We start from the raw sequence: 18204 nt of genomic DNA, 5'->3' as shown, positions 1-18204 counted from the left end.
CAAATATTTCCATAAGATAAGCAAGAGATTTTGAAGCAACAGTACTCACGATTGGTGCCCTGCTCATTTTTGCCCCACATTGCTATATTGCAAGGAATATCGGTGAAATGCGGATTGGTGGGGTTTGAAACCGAAAGTGCCACGTGCGTCATCGGGTTTCCTTCGGCTCTGTTGGGGGGAAATGCAGCATAAATAGTATTTACACGTGGTAAGGTTAACCGCCCTTTTCTAACCCACAAAATCCTTCATAAATACAACTGCCCCACCCGATAAACACTTTGTTTATCTGCTTGCATTTAATTATTATTTTTTTATTGAGGTTCAAAGCGTTTGTTATTAGCTCGAGCTTATCTGTACCAAGTTAAAATTATCAGTCAAAGTACTTCGTGTATCAATCATTTCTACATTTACTCATTTTATACACTAGGTTTAATTTTTTTTACTTCTGTGTACGTTCCTGAAAACTACGTATTACATATATTTATTCAACAAACTGCCTGTTTTGTCACGTCCTGAAACAAGTGTCATCCAGGCGGCTATAATTATTTTCTTCACAATTCTGATTGAATGCTGTCAGTTTGAAGTTGTATGCTGTCAGTCGGTTTTGCAACAAAACCTGCTGTCAGTAATACAAAGTGTAGTAGTGATGGGGAAACTGAATCCCTACAGGGATTCGAATCTTTCGATTCAAATCCATTCCGAGATCCGGATCTTAACCCGATTGAGAATTTGTGGGCAATTCTTGATTCCAGGGTGAACAAGACTGGTGTTTCAAACAAAAATCAATATTTTGAGGCTCTTTTGCGCGCTTGGGATGAATTAAATCCCGTACACCTTAAAAACCTAGTGCAGAGCATGCCAAAGCGCCTTGCACAAGTGCTAAAAGCTAAAGGAGGGCACATTAAATATTAAGATGTATTTATTATTATTTGTTTTTATGTATATTAATAAATAGCCTTTGTGGGCACTTTTCCATGTCACTGTTTTTTTAGATACTTTTTTTTATTATTTTTTTCTCGAAATCAAAATATGTTTGTTTTCGCTTACTCATTAGTGGATCTTATATGAAATATGTTAAACAATTTACGAAAAATACTTGCAGTATATTTAGTTGGGTTGAGAAAAAAATATTGAGCGAAAATCATCAAAATTCGAAGTGGGCACTTTTCCCTGCCGGTCACTGTATTTCGCGAAGATTTTGGCGGAGATCTCCCACAAGTGGGCTGGAAACTTTTGTAAACACTTTTTTAACCAACTGTCACAACAATGGCGGAGCAAAAAACAACTTTGACCCGACCTGTCTGTTAATTGTCTTTGGTTTTGTTGACTTGTCAGCTGTCACAAATACAATTTTTCAAAAAGGGCGGTTCTAAACTGGCGTCAACAGTCAGCAGCAAACAAGCGATTGTGTTTTTGTTACGGTGTAAAAGTGTAATTATCGGTGGATTATGTGGTCCTGTGTCGAGCCTGTTTCGTCCATCGATGAGTCGATAGTGGGTGTGTTCTGCACGAATGGATTACTGCGTATTTCGAGCCAGCAAACGGTAGGAAATTATGGAAACGCGTACGCCTTACGAGACGCCATTACATACTCGATTGTCCCACAATTGTTGCAGATCACAAGAGCTCCTACCGTCAATGGTATCCTGCAGAACAATCGATTGGTAATATCGGTGGACAGTGCCATCATACTGTTTCAGGATGAAAAGCGCTGCAACGAAGCGAGTATTCTCGACGTTGAATATTCGGTCGAAACCATCACCGTCTCAGCGAGTGGTAACATTATTGTATGTGGGCTCTCAAACGGGACAATCTTTGGGCTGCATATTACCGGTGTGAAGCTGTTCGAATTGTAAGTAACGCCAGCTTTGTCTAGTAACCAAATAGATTTAATTGCAATTTTGATTTTGTTTTATAGTGCGATCGAACCAACCGACCGTGGTACCGATTGTGCATCGTTTGCCGGCATTTGCGACACGGGAAATGGACGGTTTTTGGTGCAGACCACCCGCGGCACGCTGTACCGGGTCGCACTGGATGAATCGATGGTGGAGGAATCAATCGATGCCGTGTCGAACCCCGACCAACTGGCCGATGTTGCTAAGTACGAGCGATTGATCGGTAAAAAGTTTGAAGATCGTATCGTGTGCTTCATCGCGCTCCGCCACTACCACCTGGGAAAGCAGTCCAGCGTACCGTTGATCGCTGCAGCCAATAGCGATACGATCTTTTTCTACCGCGAAGAAAAAGCCGAACAAGTTCAACTGAAACCGGAGTATAAAGGAGTGAAGAAAATGTTTACCCTTATGAACTGCGTGTAAGGATAGCCCCAGGATCGATAAGTTTTTCCTTTTTTAAGACCATACTTAAGATATTTATTTCCTCTTTGCGCTTAGTTTTGCCCTCACGAACAATGGACAGTTGTTCGAAATATGCCCATTAACGAAACTCATGTCGGAGCTACCATGCACGTTCCGAATCGACGATATTGTTACTCTGCAGGCCACGGCGGATGTTATAGAGATGCTCATCACCACAAAGGCGGACGCGAATGGAAAGAAGTTGATGAAAATTGTCAATTTCCCAAGTAAGCATCATACATCTTAGTTTGCTTACACAAAAAACGATTTATTCACACGCGCTTTCTTTCAAACAGCCATGGAAATAAAGCAGGAAATGGAAATGACCGAACATACCTGGCTGCTGCAGCAGCCGAAAAACTCGGCCAATATCTACTACATCGCCGGTCAGACCTACAAGGAGCCGGTTGTGCAGGAGATCGAGCTGAAAATACTCTCCGAGACCGATCCCTCGTTACGGCTGCTAAAGCTGCTCAAGATTGGCCGGTTGGATGAGGCGGAAGTGTTCGCGAAGCAGTTCGATCTTGACCTACAGCTCGTGCACAAGACTCGGGCCAAGCTGCTTCTCGACGAGCTCTCGACGGCGGGCAACGAGGAGACCATCTTTGGCAAATTGATGCAGGTGCTGGCGGCGGTCGACGATACGGATTATCTCACCAGCATTCGCCGGGCCAGCATTGGTGATAGAAACATGAAGAAACGCTTCCTTCAGTTTCTCCTTTCCAAAGTGTCCACCGGTGGGGTATGTGGTTTGAAGAGAAGCTAAAACAATCTTCCGATAATGACGGCCAAAAATATATTTTGATGTTTGTATGTTTGCTCTCCTACAGAACGCTGAAATGGATCCTGTGATCGATATCAACGAGCGCGTACTAAGAATCGAAACGCTGCAACTGATTGATCCGTTCGATATCGATCAAGACTGGCAGCAGTTCGTGTACCACGACAATTTACCACAGCTATGCACCGAGCTGTTCCCGAAGGACATGGATGCGGCTTGCCTGATCTGGTCGCGTCACTTTGCCAGCATCCTGCCACAGTTGGATGATGCGAAAGTGACCGCCTTGCTACGCGCCATCCCGAAGGAGACATCTCCACTGCACGTGATCCAGTGGCTGTTGCACTTTGTTAGTCCCGTGCTTCATCACCTGCCGCAGCTGATGAACCAATTGGTGCAGTTCATCGTAGGCCGCGCCAAGTCGTTCCAAAAGCTCCCGGGTTGGCCAATGATCGGACTCACGTTCATCGAGGACGCGATCAAGATCCTGCAGGAGGTGAACTTTCCGCTCATCGACCTGCGGCTTCAGTTCGACAGCAACATGGAGGAACTGCAGCGTCTCGCCGCTGCGCTGCGTGATCTCGTTACGCTAAAGCAGCAGTTTAACCTGCTAGCCAGCCTCGATTGCTACATGCAGGAGGATATGGAAAGCACCGCCTTTCGGCTGTTGCAAATAACGCCCCTCAATCTGCTCGCCCGCATCGTAACCGAGTTCCTGTACAAGTTCTTTGTCGGGCAGGAGGTAAAACTGTTCCAGCAGATCGAGCGCTACATCCAGTTTCTGGTCGCCAACCAGTACAATAGCTTCTGGGACCAGCGTTGCATCACGCTCGTGGAGCTGCTGTACGACGAGCAGCAGCAGCTTGAGATGATACTAACGATACTGCGTGCTGCCCCCGTTCCCTGGTCATCGACTGTCGCCTCGCTGCTGAAGTACGCCACCGGCGGACACCCGACCGCAAAGGAAATCCTGATCGAGCAAAAATCACAAATCCTGAAGTGCCTGAAGATCAAGTATGGCTGGAGCCTCAAGGCTCCGTGCAACGCTCGCCTGCTGGTCCAACGCGTGCTCAAAGTGCACCTGCCCGAAATGCTCGGTGATATCCGGGCCATCGTGAAGGCGTCACCGGAGCTCGCGTTCACAACCGATTTGAGCGTGCTGGCAAAGCTGGCGGAGTACGGTGACATTTTGGCCGCCGCCGAGTATCTCGATGGGCTCGAAAAGAGCCGGAAGGAGCAGTGCTGTCGGGGATCCATTGCTATGATGATCGTAAGTGGTGCCTTTTTTAAATACGCATTCATCGGAAACCCCTTTTTTAAGTCATACTAATGATCGTTGCTATCTTATTTTACTCAATATTGAACCGATTTGTTTGAAGAATATAACATAGTCCTTCCTCTCTGTAGTAAATCTTAATATCTGACCCTGTAATCGGCAGCGAAATTGTGAAATTTTGTAGGATAAACTTGAACAAAATGTATTCACCTCAAATAACACTATCAAACATTTTGAGTAAGGTTCAAGATTAAAATTTCAATTTCTCGGGACATTCTCGACTTTGTTCGGTGAAACGAACTGATAATTTTTGCTGTCGTCCCAACTAAGTATTATCAATTTTTTCTTCTTCAAACTTTTGGAATCACTTTTGTTTCCTTGCTTTTTTGAATAGATAATATATTTACTCAACATTTAAATTTTATCATATTTGCATTTTGTTTACGCTGCACTTTGTGTACGAATGTTTCGGATTACATTATTCACTTACAGTTCTGAATGTTAATTTTACCATTCATTTTCGGTAATCAACGGGCTTTTTACATTCGATATTTTGTTTTAATAACTGATTAGGCTAATTATTGTTGATTTAAAAGTTAAAACTAAGCTTTCGTCATTTTTAGACGTTTTCGTTTCGTACAACATCGCTCATATTTCTTAGACTTTTTTCTTAGATTAAGATTTTTAACATCTGTTTTTACATGTTTGCCTGCAGATGATATTGCAAAATCGTCTGCGTAGAAACCCCAAAGACTAAAATTTATCATTTCTACGTTGGTTGTGTAGCGCATGGTCGACGGAGGAAAGATTTCAAAAGACCTGGCGATGGCGTACCTCGAGGCACTTCAAATGTTGAAACACCGTGCGGAACCGCTGCAGCAGAAAAGCATCCAACAGATCGTTAACATCGTTCAGCTGCGCACCGAGTTCGGGCTGTCCGTAACGTGTCAAAGTTTCAACGACGCTTCCGAACGCTCCGCACTGCTCCAGGCCGGCATTCGATTCGTGCTCTCCAAGATCAAGGACAATCGGGAACAATTTCTCGACCTGCTGCTTGGTGCATCCCGCCGCCTTTCCTCGCTGCTCCGGTACAACCTGCTGGACTGTCTGCACGAAGTGATGCTGCTGCTGGACAACGTCCACATGAGCTGCTTGCTGGCGGCCCAGCTTCCAGAGATGTCCGATTTGCGCCAACCGGATGCGTTCACCCCGGTACACCGCATCGTGTCGCTGCTGTTGGCCCAGCAGATGAGGCTCCTGCATGACAGTGGGTGCTCCGGTTGGGTCGAAGATCCGCTTACCTTCCCCATCTGTCGCGAGCTACTTTACCGCACCACCGGCGGATGCCCCGCTCAAACGGCTATCCGGTTCGAGCTGCTGCGCTGGATCCAGATCGGCGTGCGCTACTACCCGTCCGGAATTGAATTCGAAAGCCACCGCCGTACGATCGTTCCCGAGCCCGTCTTTAGCTCCATGTACGAGCGGCTGTCGAAGGAAACCATCGTGTCGATGAACGGAAAATCCCCACCAACAAACGGCCACTCGAAGCGGGAATCGCTTTCCACGTTCGACGTGGTAAACGATGACTTCGATCAGGTGACCGTGCCGCGGAACCGGCACGTGCAGGAACAGGAAACGATCGTCAAGTGTGTGGGGTTGGCGATGCAAGTGCTGCTGTGCCGAGTGCGGGACGCCAAACCGTCGCAAACGTTCGTGCACCTGTTGCAGCGGATGGAACCGATGGATGAGGTGTTAATTTCGAACGAATTCCAGACCACCCTGGACCATCTAATCCGGGCGAAACAGTACCCTCCGGTGGTGAACGTCGTACACTTGCTGATGTCTTACAAGCCCGCGATCGGGTTGCTTGTACCGATGAACTACGCCGAGAACGTGTATCGTAAATCCATCAAGTATATGCTATCGCAGAAGGACCCCAACTACAGTAGTAAGTATTTAATTTACAAAACTTCAATACGCCAAACCAACCTCTTTCCTGTTTAGATCGATTGCAAATAAGTTGCGAAAATTGCCGGCTGGGAATTGAAGTTCGAATAAATGAACGATAATGAACTGGTAAAGAGAGGCGGTGTAGCAATGTAGGCACTAAGATGCGGAGTACCATTTTCCTTCTTAAAAATATTGTTTTTTTTTTTAATTTAAGGTGCTATAATGACGCTATTTACGTGCGAACAGCGTGATATGTGCTTGGATTACTTGCGAACACAACTTACCAACGAGTCGCAACGCGTTTCCCTGCACACGCTGCTCGAGTTCTACTATTTCACCCTCGGACAGGAGGAAAAGGCGGTTGAGGAGCGGAGGCAACGTTTGCGCTACACGCTCTTCCACGAGCTGTGTAAGCTGGACCCGGCCCTGAAGACGAAGAAGGCGTTCGTCTTCCACTCGCAAGCGGACCTAATGAAGGAGCTCACGCACAAGCTGATCGGCGTGGAGCTGCTGCGCAAGATGAGCGACGCGTTCAGCTGGGATTATCAGCAGATGGTGGTTTCGCAGATCGTCACCTACTTCGGCCGCCAGGAGCTCTCCTTTACGGTCCACACGGACGAGTTTGGGCACGAGCAGGTACAGGTGCACGATACATCGGAGGCGATGCTGGCGCAAGTGCGGCCATACCTCGACGAGATCGGCAACGCGGTGCTACTGTGCTCCCAGCTGACCAAGTACATGGAGCATGCGAACAGCTACTTCTATGAGCAGTTTTTCGCCATCTTCGACATCTTGGCGCAGTTCAGCGAGGCAAGCGACGAGATTGTCCACTGGCGTAAAATCCTAGGCTACATGCAGTCGACGCTCACCGGCCGCCGACGGCACCGGCCCGCCCAGGCCGAGCTGGAGGCGTGGATGCGGGTGCACCCGGATGGCGATATGCTGCCGGAGATTGCCAAGTTTCGCTACCCGTTCTGGTTGTTCGTCCGCCAGCCGTTGAAGAGTCTGCTCAAGGACGACATCACGATAGAGAACTACCGCAAGCTGCTCGTGCTGGTGCACATGAAGGCACTCCTGGAGGGGTTGGACCCGAACGAGATGAACGACTACTTCTGCCGCTCGACCGTGGTCAACTCGATCAACGAGTACAAGATACAGCACAAGGAACTATTCCAGCAGTCCGAGTGGAACCGACAAACGAAGAACAAAGCGTTCTTGCAGGCGGTAAGTTGGAGCAGTGCTCGGAATTCTTATAAACGCACCCTCGTTTTAATTCTTAATTTTCTTTTTTTGAACAAAGTTTTGTAGTTTTCAACGATATGTTTCCCTTTGACTACATTAGTTTGAGAATTTTTCTGAATCAATTCTGAATCAAATCATTAAACGACAATAGTTAAAATTAAAACGACAATAGTTTTTAAAAGGAAATTCCTAAAACGCAAAATAATATATTTTCAATTCATCATGATGATCATCTTAAAACTCTGCAACATATGCTTAGTTTATGTGATATTTTTCAGAAGTATTAAAAACATGATTCGGCATCCTTTTGATCCAATTCACTGATGATGCGAAGAATGAAAAATTGATTTTCAGCAAGATAATAGCCGCGATCTTCTTTCAATCAATCAAATTCAATTCAAAATCAAATCAACATCGCGAAATTATTTCAACAATAGTAAGTTAAGAATTTAAAGCAGTGCGATTAACTGAATTTCACGCAGTGCGCAAAAACTGCACTGGATGAAAAAAAGGAATTGTGGCTAAACCACATTGAGTTATCTTTTTGTTTGCAGATCCTCCGCATCGTAGACTCAGTAATAGATCGATCGTCGAAGCTGCATATTCTGTACTACATCGCGTGCAACGCCCTGGACGGGGACGATCAGGTGAAGGCGGCCCACACGTGCTACAAGTTCGCCCGCAACTACGAACAAGAGCTGTCCAACATTCCCGAGGCGAAGGATAAAATGGAGAAGATCTACCGCAAGTACCCGGTGCTGCGGACTCAGCAGCTACTCCAGCAAAACGGGGTGACGGACGAGAAGCAGTTCCAGCTGGTGAAGCAACCGCAAGAGCTGATCCGGGCACTGTACAGCGACTCGTGCTTCCAGAAGGTGAAGGTGAACGATCTCGCCGCGGATATTGGCAAGCTGCACAATCTCGATGTCGAGGCTATCCAGGTGGCGCTGCTGCAGAAGTGGCTCACGATGTTCGGTGGTCCAGGGCTAGGTGATGGCTTTGAGGAGATGATGGAGGAGACCCTGTACGACGATCACAACGTGTCCGACCAGAGCCAGGAGGACGAAACGAACGTGCACGAGTGTATGGCCCGGGCCTACTACATCCTCAGTAGCTGGGAGCGCTCGAAGAGTGTCGAGTTTCTGGTGGCCCAGCTCAACTCCAGCGTGGACGCATCGACGGGCTCATCCGACATCGGCAAGCAGCTACAGATCTACCAGTGCTTTAGCAAACTGGCGAACGACAACTGTACCTCGTACCAGGAGTTCTTCACGCAGAACCGCTACGTGGCGCTCCGGTGCGTTCATTTGCTGAAATCACTCGGTATGCATCACCTGTCGATCGGAAAGTTCGAGAGCGCGGACAAAATGGCGCTGCTCAAGATGCTCTGGCAGTCACACGCTACCAACCCGAAGGGCCTCGAGGCGCTGTCGCTCATCTGCATCGGGTATGGCATCTACGTGCCGCAGGTTTGGAACGGCATCCTGAAGCAGATGGCCCGGCTCGGGCTGGTGTCGAACCTGCGCGCGCTGATCGACGTCGTATCGGCCCAGCGACAGCTGTTCGGGCTCGAGGGGTACCGGATGGCGTGGGAGATACTGATCAAGGAGCCGTTCCGCAGTGCCAACCGGGAGCAATCGCTTACGGAGGACACCATGCTCGCCCGCTCGCTGGTCATGCTGCAAAAGTGTCCGATCTCGTTCCGGTTGAACCTGCTCGAGGTGGCAGACGTTTGCATTAACGTGAATCGAGTGAACATGGGTGCCGTGCTGATCGGGTTCGCCACCGATGAGCAAAAGGAAGCACTGAAGAAGGTATGGCCCCCGGGATGTTGTGTGTATCCGAACTGAGGCACCGTTTTAACTAATCTCATTCCCTTTTTCTTACAGCTGATCGCCAACCTAACCGCACCGAATTTGATCGAGCAAATACGAGAGCTAGAAGAGTTTGGTCTAGTGACTACCATTACGAAGGCCGTATGCAGAGAATTAAAGCTTAACGAATCGTCACCCCCGACAAAGCGATGGCGATAAATAGCGATGGTGGTCGCCCTTCGGTACTTATTCACCCATTTTAATCCCTTTTGTTAACTTAACGCCATATGTATTAGTTGTTAAAGTCAAAATAATTAAAAGCATTCTTAAGCAAATCTATTATCGTCGTTAACAATACGAAATTATGCGATCTGAAATAATTTTTTTTATAAAACCGAAAAATGTACTTAAGATTCTCAAGATAGAACAGTATTAGGTTCGCAAATAAATAACGGCCCCCAATGACCACTCCCGACAGCTTGTCTTGCTTTGAGCAGCACCTCCGTAAACATAGAAGAGCATCATCAGGGCATATCGTTACGACTGAACTAATTAGGCACGATACGGAAGGAGGGGTCAAGGGCGTAGTATTTTTCCGAATTGGAATACGCGGTTTATCCGAAAGGTAGAACAAATTTGTTCTTAACTTAAGTAATATAGAATAATGGGCAATACTTTTATTGGACTAGTTTTTTCTAATAAAAACGACACAAGTACAAAAACGGCCGTTATTACTTTGCGTACCTTATATATTCTATCATATTATCATTTACGATTCCTTTTATCTGTTAAACAAAACAGTTTTCAGTAACGACCCATATAAATTAAATACGTTATTCTTTGAACAGCATTTAAAAAAAAAAACTTGAAAACAAATTTCCCAAAGTGTTTATAAGTAAGGCAGAGTACAGTTGGTCCCCGCAGTACGCGAATGTTTGGGACCGAACGCAATAGCGTATATCGAATTTTCGCGTATTGCGGATTTCCTCTGCCATATCGTTTATACCCCATATTGAAGAGTTGACACTGAGAGGGAACCGCTTATTTAACATATCTTTTATCCAAATAACTAATGAGTGTTCCATTTCTTATATTGCATAATAATATCTCTGTTAAAAAGTGCATATTAAAAACTTCATTCTACCAAAACAAAGTAAAATTGACTAATCAAAACTCGAGCAACGCTATGAGCTGTCAGTTTTAAAAAATCGCGTATTGCGAATTCGCGTATATCGAGTATCGCGTACTGCGGGGACCAACTGTATTATGGCGAAACTAACATTTATGTTTAATTATAAAAAGTTTAAAAAGTAGTAACAAAATTCATCCTGATTATTTCTGAAATGCATTAACTGTTCAGAAAAACCCCAATGGTCTATGAACAATCTAATTGTCTAACTAAAACAGCAAAAAATAAAATTATTTGTCTAAATCCATCAAAGTGTTTTGATCCCACCTCCATTGCTTCCTCTTTTAGTACTCTTGGGTTGCTACGATACCGTTTGTATACAAACAATTCGAGATGAGTGATTTCGGCATTTACAAATCTCGTAAAGAATGACTGATTTCAAAGAAAAACTGCTTGCAAATCTGGATAAAATCAATCAGCATGGTAAGCTGTAGCCTTCATTTGTAGTGTGTTTGATCAGTAATAATTTGTTGTTGTTGTTTTTTGCTGTAATGGAAAAAGATATTCGCCTACAGTATGCGTCACAAACTGATGACGAGATTGAAGACATTCTCTTTCAAAAGTACCACGATGAGCTGAATGGGAACAAAAAGTTCAAAACGGCCCTGGATCGAAAGGGTGAGAAAGATGGTGGTCCTTCGTTCGATTCGTACCGCTACATTCCGCGGTTTCACTTCGATCTACCGAAGAGTGCTGATTCGTTGGCGCAGAAGTTGCGCGAGGAAGCGCGCACGCTGTTCCTGCAGAAGCGCAGCAAGGAGCTACTGGACAACAACGAGTTCAAGTTGCTATGGAGTCTGCTGGAGAAGAACCACACTCCACCGCTGCACGGCGAGGAACAGTACATCAACTACGAGAACTACTGCAAGGTAGCTACGATCGCTGGAGAAAAGTTTAAACGCTACCTTACGGCTACGACGTTCGCTCGGCTGCTGGCGTCCAGCATGTACCCTGGGAAAATCAGCGTGATGTCGCTGTTCAACTACGCGATGCGCAAAGTTTGGCTGCAGCAAACCCGCATTGGCCTCTCGCTGTACGATTACACCGGGCAGGGTTACCTGAGCGAGTCGGACATGGAGTCGTACATACTCGAACTAATCCCGACATTCCCGCAGCTGGAGGGGCTGGAGAAATCATTCCATAGCTTCTACGTGTGCACCACGGTAAGAAAGTTCTTCTTTTTCCTCGATCCCCTGCGTACCGGGCGGATTCGCATTCGTGATGTGCTGACCTGTAGCTTCCTGGACGATCTGCTTGAGCTGCGCGACGAAGAGATCCCAAAGGACGCCCAGGAGCTGAACTGGTTTTCAGCCCCGTCAGCCCTGTCGGTGTACGGACACTATCTCAATCTGGACAAGGACCACAACGGTATGCTGAGCAAGAAGGAACTGATTGGCTACGGTTCCGGTACGCTGACACCGATCTTTCTCGATCGCGTGTTCGCGGAGTGTCTTACGTACGACGGCGAGATGGACTACAAGACGTATCTCGATTTTGTGCTCGCACTCGAAAACCGAGCCGAACCACAGAGCCTGCACTACCTGTTTCGCATTCTGGACGTGGAGCACAAGGGCTACCTGACGGCATTCACGCTGAACTACTTCTTTAAAGGCATACAGGAGGAACTGTCGGCGCACCGGGCCGAACCGATTAACTTCGACGACGTAAAGGACGAAATCTTCGACATGGTCAAACCGGCCGATCCGACACGAATCACGTTGAAGGACCTGATCAACTGTGGCCACGGGGAGACGGTCGTGTCGATTCTGATCGAGTTTCACAAGTTTTGGGCCTACGAAAACCGGGAAGTTATGGTCACATCGACGGGCAGTGAAGAAACACACAATTTATGATCCAACGCACAGCCCGAAGACACTGCCGGAACGATTGATACGAGAAGCGATCGGGAGTCGCAGGTCGCAGATATGGAAGAAGATGAGTGTAGAACAGTATTTTAGTAACACAAGAAACATAACGACATTCCAATCTACCAGCTACTCCTGCCGAAAGTATTCTAGTGGGGCTTTTGCCTCATCGACCAATCAACAAAACCAGTGCATTATTATGAACCATTCATGACTGAACAAAAAGATGCCTTTCTTTTTTTTTTTATACTAAACTTACGCCTGAGGGTAGAGTTAACAACTTTGAAGTATTATAAAACATTTGATTAATAAAGAAGTAGTAACGATTTTTTAACGAACTTATTCTTTTCTCAAAATGTTTGAAAAGTTAATTATTTTATGTGTTGATATGTAAGTGGTCGCATCGCACTACATACTGGGACAGTTTGCCTCAAATTGGGTTTTAAAAATGGCATACTTTTCTATATCGCAAAAGAATTATTTGTTCGGTAGGAAGACATTCATATTCCGCGTCATTTATTCTGTATGTGAAGCAATATATCATACAGAGTGTGTCACAATAAGTTAAAAAGAAACAGCATAACGAAACCATTGAGTCAATACTCAACGAACTATGGTACGCCGGTCACGGTTTCTCCGTCGGCGTGGTTAGTGCGAAGCGTGCGGCCAATGAAAAGTGATCCGACCCGTAGAACATGTTTGGTATATGACCAATCTGCCAAGAGCACTGCTCGACCGTAGGCAACGCGTAGGTGCCGAGCAGCTCTAGGTTCCAGTTGGGCAGGGTTCGATTACACTCTGCTACTGATCGGAACGGCGTGTAGAACATATAGTCGACCGTAATCCACTCATCCTGAAACGTGGTGGCTGTCTGCTGTCCTTGGCTTTGCTTGCTCGCGGATTTACCGGGTTCCTGACGATAGGCCGAATTGAACACAAACCGATGACTGAGCGAACCGGTAGAAAATTCCTGTTTGGGAGATCCCTTTTTGCCTGCCATTTCTTCATGGGACGGTGAGGCAGACGATTCGTTGAGCTCGCTCGAACCAACCGTTCCGTTGAGCTCGCTGGAACCAGCTTCCGGTGATGGAGATGGGTTGCAAAAGCTGACATAATTGGAGTGATAAAGCTAAAACGGATGGGACGATAAACGAAATATGGTTTGACCACCAAATTATTCGACTGCCTATGCAAGACATATTCTTCGTACAGCAAACGCCTACTTTTGTCGCATCCGATGGTGGAACGGTTGAATCCCGGTGGGTCTGACCCCGGTCCTTCAAGGTGTCATGCTGGCAGCCGTCGGTTATACCCAGGGAATGAGGTAAAAAGTGCTTTCCAGTCGATTCCCCGAAACTGTGGTTTTCTGGTTCGAGCGTGCGGGCCGAAAGTTGATCGTAACGCAGATACCCCTCGGTCAGCAACCGGTATGGTGCTGAATGTGGCTGCAGATTGAAATCACCGCACAGTATAACCGGATGGTACTGCGGTATACCGTTCGGCAGTTTTCCACTGTACGCGAATCGATCGAGCTCGGCGAGCAGCACCTGTATTTGCGCCAGTCGGACATCCTGTCGCCGGGGGTTGTACAAGAGGTGCGTTGTGGAGACGACGAGATTTGTTCGAGGGTTCGATTTCAGCGCCAGTTTGGCGATAATGGCCACATTCTCGCGATTTAGTTTCTGGCGCCGATGGAAGAATGAAATTTATTGATCATTCAGAACAACTTTATTTAATTAAGATTCGAAAGAGCTTTACTTACGTTCACATTCGGCTGAAAGTACTCCACCTCGTGGTGCGTTACGAGATCGAATAGATTGCGCCGGTAGAACACCGCACACCCGTCGGTTTTCTCTCCACCCGTGCGCTTTTTGTACAGCAGCGCGTAATCGAAGCTAGCCAGTCCGGTCCAAAACATATCGACGTGGTCCTGCTGTAGCTCCTGCACGCACAGAATGTCCGGGTGAACCGCATTGATTTCCGCGATCAGCCGCTCGTAACGCTGAGGCCATGGCAGGGCATGCGGATTGTTGTTTGCGTAGAGGAACGCGTGGCCATCCAGTAAATCCTGTGCCAGTATGTTGTAGCTCATAAGGGTAAACTCAAAACGCTCCCTCCCTGATCGACTCGTGGCCGATGAATTCCCTTTATACGGTGCAGATTTCCATCGTCGGTTGTTATCGAAGTAGGCCCGCTGGTACACTGGTGGCCGAGATTCCATTCTGAGGGGATACCTATAGTCTACAGCTCCAGCATGATTGCCAAAGAACGACAGGAACCGGCAGCTATAGAATTTTACGTGCCGTGGAGTGATGAAAACCGACAGCAGACGTCGTTTCATTCGCGTCGTACACTTGGACTCTGACCCACACAGTACCGGAGCGGTCGAATGCTTATTCGCGTCTTAATTTCACGCTTTACAATGTAGTTGTATCACAATTTCTTCTTTTTATGGAAAATATAAACTGCTTTCGAAAAAATCGTGCAAAAACCTGATCACGAACGTAATCACCGATTTTCCAAGATCCATTTGACGTTTGTCGGATATTTTGAAGTGGAACTGTCAAATTGACTTTCAGCTCTAGAACAGGTGTAAATAAACTGCAGCATCCATCAAATTCAAATTATACGTTTGTTTTGGTATGTTTCTTTTTCTGTAATCATTTTATTTACCTCAAAATACTATGCGTAATTTTTCAATTATTTAAATCTAATCACATCCATTTCTATTCAAAGGATATCAAACAGACACCTCGCGAAACATTCCTTCTCGTTCGTCGTACCACCTCATCCATATGCATGTGTTGGTGTGCTTGAGGTTCTGCAAGAAATATCCGAAGGTGTTGAAGGGTTTCCAGCCACCTCTTGGCATTCCGCTTTCAAAGCTCGCGCGGAGATGGAATAGTGCGGACGTTCGGTCGAAAGTGTCACGAAAAAAGAGTTCGCGGAGGCAGTATGTGGTGCAATACGCATTCTAGTGGATGTTGAGTGTTTCGTTGTGCTGTGCGAAAAGCTTATCGATTCGAAGGTGTGTAATGGGTTGTGCGTGTGTTTGAAACAAAAAGGAGCATTCGAATGAGTTCTCTGAAGTGCTTTGAAGCAGAATTTAAGGCACAGCCTTCTACGTGTCATCAAATACCTGCGTCTTGTGGCAGTGCCTAGTGGTTGTTAAAGGGTGGCCTAGTTTGAAAAAAGGTCAAAAACCGATATCCTGCCTATTTTACGCGTCGACTCAAAGAGGTACTTCATCACCATACCGTAAGTGTGGCTATTTATTGTGCAGGGACTCTGCAGCAACAGCAGCAGCAGCAGCAGCAGAAAGACTTGATCATCAGCAATACCAGCAACAGCAGCAGAAGCAGCATGAAACATGACACCACCACAAACGATCGTCGAGGAGTTTGATCTCCGCAAGATCCTGGCGCGCACACACACAGCGATCATGCCAGCATTGGTCACCGTCTTCGGATGATCGTACCACGCGAGAGCTTTCCACCCCTTCTTGTTGATTGCGCGTGCGTACACACAACGGGAGCATACTGGCCGGTGTATTGGTGTGCCAAGGGGACCCTTCTGCGCTGACACGGGGTGCCACCGTTTGTTTATGTGAAATTGTTGGAATTCCTGAATTCCGTCCGTCCGTCTGTTCCGTTCCGCTACGCGGTGTGACTGTCGCAATTCGTCGAAACGGGCCAGCAAACCATCGTCGATGACGCGGTGCAAAAGAAAGAAAGAGTCCGAAGCTGGGGCAGCAAAAAAGGTTGCATTGGGTTGGTGATCGAATCGCGGGATTCGAATGAAATGAGAAGAAGAAAACCTGCCCCTTACGTGTAAGACTTCGTTCCTTCCTGGAGTTTGTTCTGCACGGTAATCCTTCAGCAAACCGATGTGTCAAGTGAGTTATGTTGTCTCTTTAAACGACAGCGTTCGTGCCGGCGATCAACAGTAATCAATTTCCTGGAATTCAGGATCCGACGATACGTAGCAAACAACAAAAAAAAGGCCGCCAGTGCAACGGCGCAAAAATTACCCACCGTCCGATGTTGGGGCATTTAATTGGCTACCGATCAGTAGTCCGCCGGTCGAGCGGAGTTAATTATTTATTGCGAAACAAATTATGGTGCAATTGAGTAAAATTAAGCCATTCTCATAAGGACTCGGTTGCGTTCGTTTCAATGTTAACGGGGAGCGGATGGTCCTTGTGGAAACGATTGGTGCGTGAAAGTACTCCCGTCGTCCATACCGAACGTGTGTGCCATCCGATGAAGTGCTAAAATAGCTCAATGCTATTAATTTTAACGATAGTAAAGTGTGCGGAAGAAAATTAAACCATTTTAAAGTTATCGCGGATATCACAGCTGTGAGAGAGAATCCGTAGTAATTTCAAAGGGCCTAGAAACGGCTAGAATATCTATAAAATAAAAAAATCAACTTTGTAGCCGAAGCCAGACAACGAAATTTTTGAAAATTGGTAAGCTGTTTTATGTACATTAGAATTTATTATTATTTTAAAACTGATAAAGATAACTCTAGCGTAGGAAACGACCATATGGTCGTAGATGGTTTTACTAGTCTTCCTTTCTTCCACCTTTTCCTTTCAAATCTGCTTCCCATCACACTTTATGTGACACAAGATCATGACACCGATTTCGATCGGGTGATACTCGATTCGTTCAGCTTGCTGTTTGGCCATTTCCCATATTGTTCCCACATTCGGTCAGCTTTTTATGATATCGATTCGAGGCGAATGAAATGTAAATTACGCACGTGGCTCTTTGCTAGTGTTTTGATTGTTTAAAAATCCAAAGGAAGATGAACTATAGAAACATCTTTCTTTTTTTAACATCTCATGTTTTCAGATAAACGGAAAGTTACATGATCGCTTTTAGATTGCACTTACTGTATTATGTTTGGCTTTCGTGGGTTCGTCGCTTATTTGACGCCTTTTATTTCACATTGTTTTCGGGGTTGAGCGATGGATTGATTTAATGTAATGTAATGTAAAATATGCTTAATAGAGAATTTTATTTGATTATTTACATTTTTTTCCAATTAAGAGACTTCTTGTTCGTATTTAGTTTATCATGCGTTCGTCGCTTACGTTGAAGTCTTTTGTTTTGTCATGTTTTTGAGTCAGGTTGTAGAGTCTTTGATTGAAGGTATTTGGTTCTTTTATGCTATTTTTAAGTGGCAAACAATCTGAACGTAATCGATATGGTTAATTAATGGTTTTATCCAATAAAAACTAAAAAAAAAATAGATTTTCATTCGTAGTTCATTTATCATGCGCTTATCGTTTATACTGAAGTCGTTTGTTCATTACGATTCTTTAATATGATTCATTTGAAAAGTGCATTCTACTTCAATTGCAATAAATCATTCCCTTTATGATGCTAGGAACTTGTTTTTCACAGCTTTTTCTTCGTCACTCGGAAGCGTGGGAATGTTTATGGTTGTTGCAAGCTTAGTAACACCACTTTCATATGAGCATGCGACCCACGGTGGATGAGTAAATCAGAGAGCTTGTTCTTTCACTTAGAAGGCTGGTATGTGCAGTGAATGTTCAACGAAGCTCTTCGCTCCTTCGTATCTATTTCCTTCTCATGACGCACATGAATGTTGCGAATACGAAACGCCGCACCCACCGCATAATATGCAAATGTTGAAAATAAACAAAAACTGTTTCGTTTCAAATGGATTGTTTAGATCGTTGTTTCAATAACGTTAAGG

At 45.7% G+C, this 18204-nt stretch overlaps 3 protein-coding genes across 3 annotated transcripts; 2 read left to right on the top strand and 1 right to left on the bottom strand.

The window, feature by feature from the left end:
• Window positions 1-1448: 1448 nt before the first annotated feature.
• LOC131286246 (kinetochore-associated protein 1) lies at window positions 1449-9697 on the top strand. The gene is made up of 10 exons (XM_058315177.1): window positions 1449-1544; window positions 1617-1852; window positions 1919-2317; window positions 2397-2587; window positions 2657-3102; window positions 3191-4408; window positions 5201-6362; window positions 6579-7588; window positions 8161-9420; window positions 9496-9697. Exons 1-10 carry the CDS (start codon window positions 1449-1451, stop codon window positions 9637-9639), a joined length of 6162 nt encoding a protein of 2053 aa, XP_058171160.1. The 3' UTR covers window positions 9640-9697.
• Window positions 9698-10977: 1280 nt separating this feature from the next.
• On the top strand, window positions 10978-12514 carry LOC131286938 (serine/threonine-protein phosphatase 2A regulatory subunit B'' subunit gamma-like). The gene is made up of 2 exons (XM_058315949.1): window positions 10978-11032; window positions 11111-12514. Exons 1-2 carry the CDS (start codon window positions 10978-10980, stop codon window positions 12460-12462), a joined length of 1407 nt encoding a protein of 468 aa, XP_058171932.1. The 3' UTR covers window positions 12463-12514.
• A 440-nt stretch (window positions 12515-12954) lies between these two features.
• On the bottom strand, window positions 12955-14695 carry LOC131285467 (protein angel). The gene is made up of 4 exons (XM_058314325.1): window positions 14237-14695; window positions 13698-14156; window positions 13586-13603; window positions 12955-13510 (listed from the first exon to the last, which is right to left on the bottom strand). Exons 1-4 carry the CDS (start codon window positions 14693-14695, stop codon window positions 13100-13102), a joined length of 1347 nt encoding a protein of 448 aa, XP_058170308.1. The 3' UTR covers window positions 12955-13099.
• Window positions 14696-18204: the final 3509 nt, after the last annotated feature.

This window comes from Anopheles ziemanni, chromosome 3 (assembly GCF_943734765.1).
Source record: "Anopheles ziemanni chromosome 3, idAnoZiCoDA_A2_x.2, whole genome shotgun sequence".
NCBI classification, from domain to species: Eukaryota; Metazoa; Arthropoda; class Insecta; order Diptera; family Culicidae; genus Anopheles; species Anopheles ziemanni.
Note: the sequence above shows the minus strand (reverse complement) of the source record. Positions and strands in the feature narration are given on the sequence as shown.

Bases quoted from the DNA above. Each gene is read 5' to 3' on its own strand.
- LOC131286246 (XM_058315177.1), top strand. From the start codon at position 1,449: ATGTGGTCCTGTGTCGAGCCTGTTTCGTCCATCGATGAGTCGATAGTG. The intron at 4,409-5,200 runs GTAAGTGGTGCC...TTGGTTGTGTAG, and splicing joins GATCCATTGCTATGATGATC to CGCATGGTCGACGGAGGAAA. The intron at 6,363-6,578 runs GTAAGTATTTAA...TTTTAATTTAAG, and splicing joins GAAGGACCCCAACTACAGTA to GTGCTATAATGACGCTATTT.
- LOC131286938 (XM_058315949.1), top strand. From the start codon at position 10,978: ATGACTGATTTCAAAGAAAAACTGCTTGCAAATCTGGATAAAATCAAT. The intron at 11,033-11,110 runs GTAAGCTGTAGC...TAATGGAAAAAG, and splicing joins GGATAAAATCAATCAGCATG to ATATTCGCCTACAGTATGCG.
- LOC131285467 (XM_058314325.1), bottom strand. From the start codon at position 14,695: ATGGAATCTCGGCCACCAGTGTACCAGCGGGCCTACTTCGATAACAAC. The intron at 14,157-14,236 runs GTAAGTAAAGCT...CATCGGCGCCAG, and splicing joins ACTTTCAGCCGAATGTGAAC to AAACTAAATCGCGAGAATGT.